Source organism: Plectropomus leopardus, unplaced genomic scaffold, assembly GCF_008729295.1.
Source record: "Plectropomus leopardus isolate mb unplaced genomic scaffold, YSFRI_Pleo_2.0 unplaced_scaffold21680, whole genome shotgun sequence".
Classification (NCBI taxonomy): Eukaryota; Metazoa; Chordata; class Actinopteri; order Perciformes; family Serranidae; genus Plectropomus; species Plectropomus leopardus.
In genome coordinates this window covers 1-1,440 of record NW_024623472.1, presented here as the reverse complement: position 1 = coordinate 1,440, position 1,440 = coordinate 1, and the positions used below count along the sequence as shown (strand labels likewise).

Sequence of the window (1,440 nt, the reverse complement as noted above, 5' to 3'; positions counted from 1 at the left end):
CCAAAAATACAATCAATAAAAATAAAACAAAACAAAACAACCAAAAAACCCTGAACTTTAATTTAGTAAATTCTCACTAAATTACTGTTTGATGTAAATCTGGTTAATGTGACGAGTTCAACTAAAGACAAACCAAACGATGAGAGACATTCGTCCTACATTTATCTGCTGCATGAGAGGGACAGACACAACGTCTCAGCTGAGGTAGGTGAAGACAGACAGAGGGAGGGGACAGACATGTCTCAGCTGAGGTAGGTGAGGACGAGGGACTGGATGGGGACAGCAGGGGGACAGACGTGTCTCAGCTGAGGTAGGTGAGAACGACGGACTGGATGGGGACAGCAGAGGGACAGACGTGTCTCAGCTGAGGTAAGTGAGGACGACGGACTGGATGGGCAGCCTGCAGACGGGACACAGCTTGTTCCTCTTCTTGAGCTTGCGGGCGCAGACGTAGCAGGACATCAGGTGTCCCGTGCGTCCGTGGACGATGCAGCCGTTCTTGGGCCGGGACTGGCAGATGAGACACGGGTCCAGACACGAGTCCGGCAGACGCCACTCCGCCGACGAGCAGCGCTCCAGCTCGGGGACGACGGGAGGAGGAGGGGGAGGAGGAGAGGTGGGGGAGGACGGGAGGAGCTCCTGGGAGGACGAGGGCTGGGAGTCCAGAGTCCAGAGCTTCGGCTGGGAGGACGAGGAGGACGAGGGCTGGGAGGAGGACAGGAGGTCCTGGGAGTTTGGAGCAGAGGAGGACGAGTCGGATAGACACTGAGACAGGACGGGAGTCTTCGCTCTTTTCCCGTCGGGGACGTCGACTCCTTCGTTCTCCTCGCCGTCAGAACCTTCAGGAGACAAAACAATCAAATCATCAATCAATCAATCAATCAATCAACCAGGCAATCAATCAATTAACCCATCAATCAGTCAGTCAATCATCAATAGTTTGTGCAGGAGTTTTGGTTATTGGTGCAGAGGCAGTTTATGTGGATATATATATATTTTTATCAAACAAAATCACATTTAAAAATAAAAATTAAAAAAAATGTATGGCCATAAATTCTTTAAAAAAAACTAATTTTATGACTTTGTGTAATTAAAATGAAGACTTTTTGAGTAATTTTACTGCCTCAAAATCTAAAAATCTAATCTAAAAATAAGAATTAAAAAAAAGTATGTCTTTAAATTTAAAAAAAAAAAAAAAAAATTAATTTAAGACTTAATTAGAAGTAATACTTCTTCTTATTATTCTTATTATTATTATTATTATTGCCTTACAATCTGAAAATCACATTTAAAAAGAAGACCTACTAGAATTTAACTAATCAAGTTTTGTTTCACTTTTATATTTTGCTGCTGTCAGGTGTAAAGTTACCTGTGGTTTCTCTGGCTGCTGATTGGTCGGTTGGCTTTGGGGGCAGGGCTTTGGGACTGGAGGAGGCGGAC

At 44.5% G+C, this 1,440-nt stretch overlaps 1 protein-coding gene across 1 annotated transcript; it reads right to left on the bottom strand.

Annotated features, from left to right (window-relative positions):
* Positions 1-7: 7 nt before the first annotated feature.
* On the bottom strand, positions 8-1,436 carry LOC121965805 (E3 ubiquitin-protein ligase Mdm2-like; the record flags this gene model as incomplete). Its single annotated transcript, XM_042515925.1, has 2 exons — positions 8-839; positions 1,370-1,436. Coding segments are annotated over 2 exons (546 nt in total), but the record flags the coding sequence as incomplete, so codon positions are not given.
* Between the last annotated feature and the right edge of the window lie 4 nt (positions 1,437-1,440).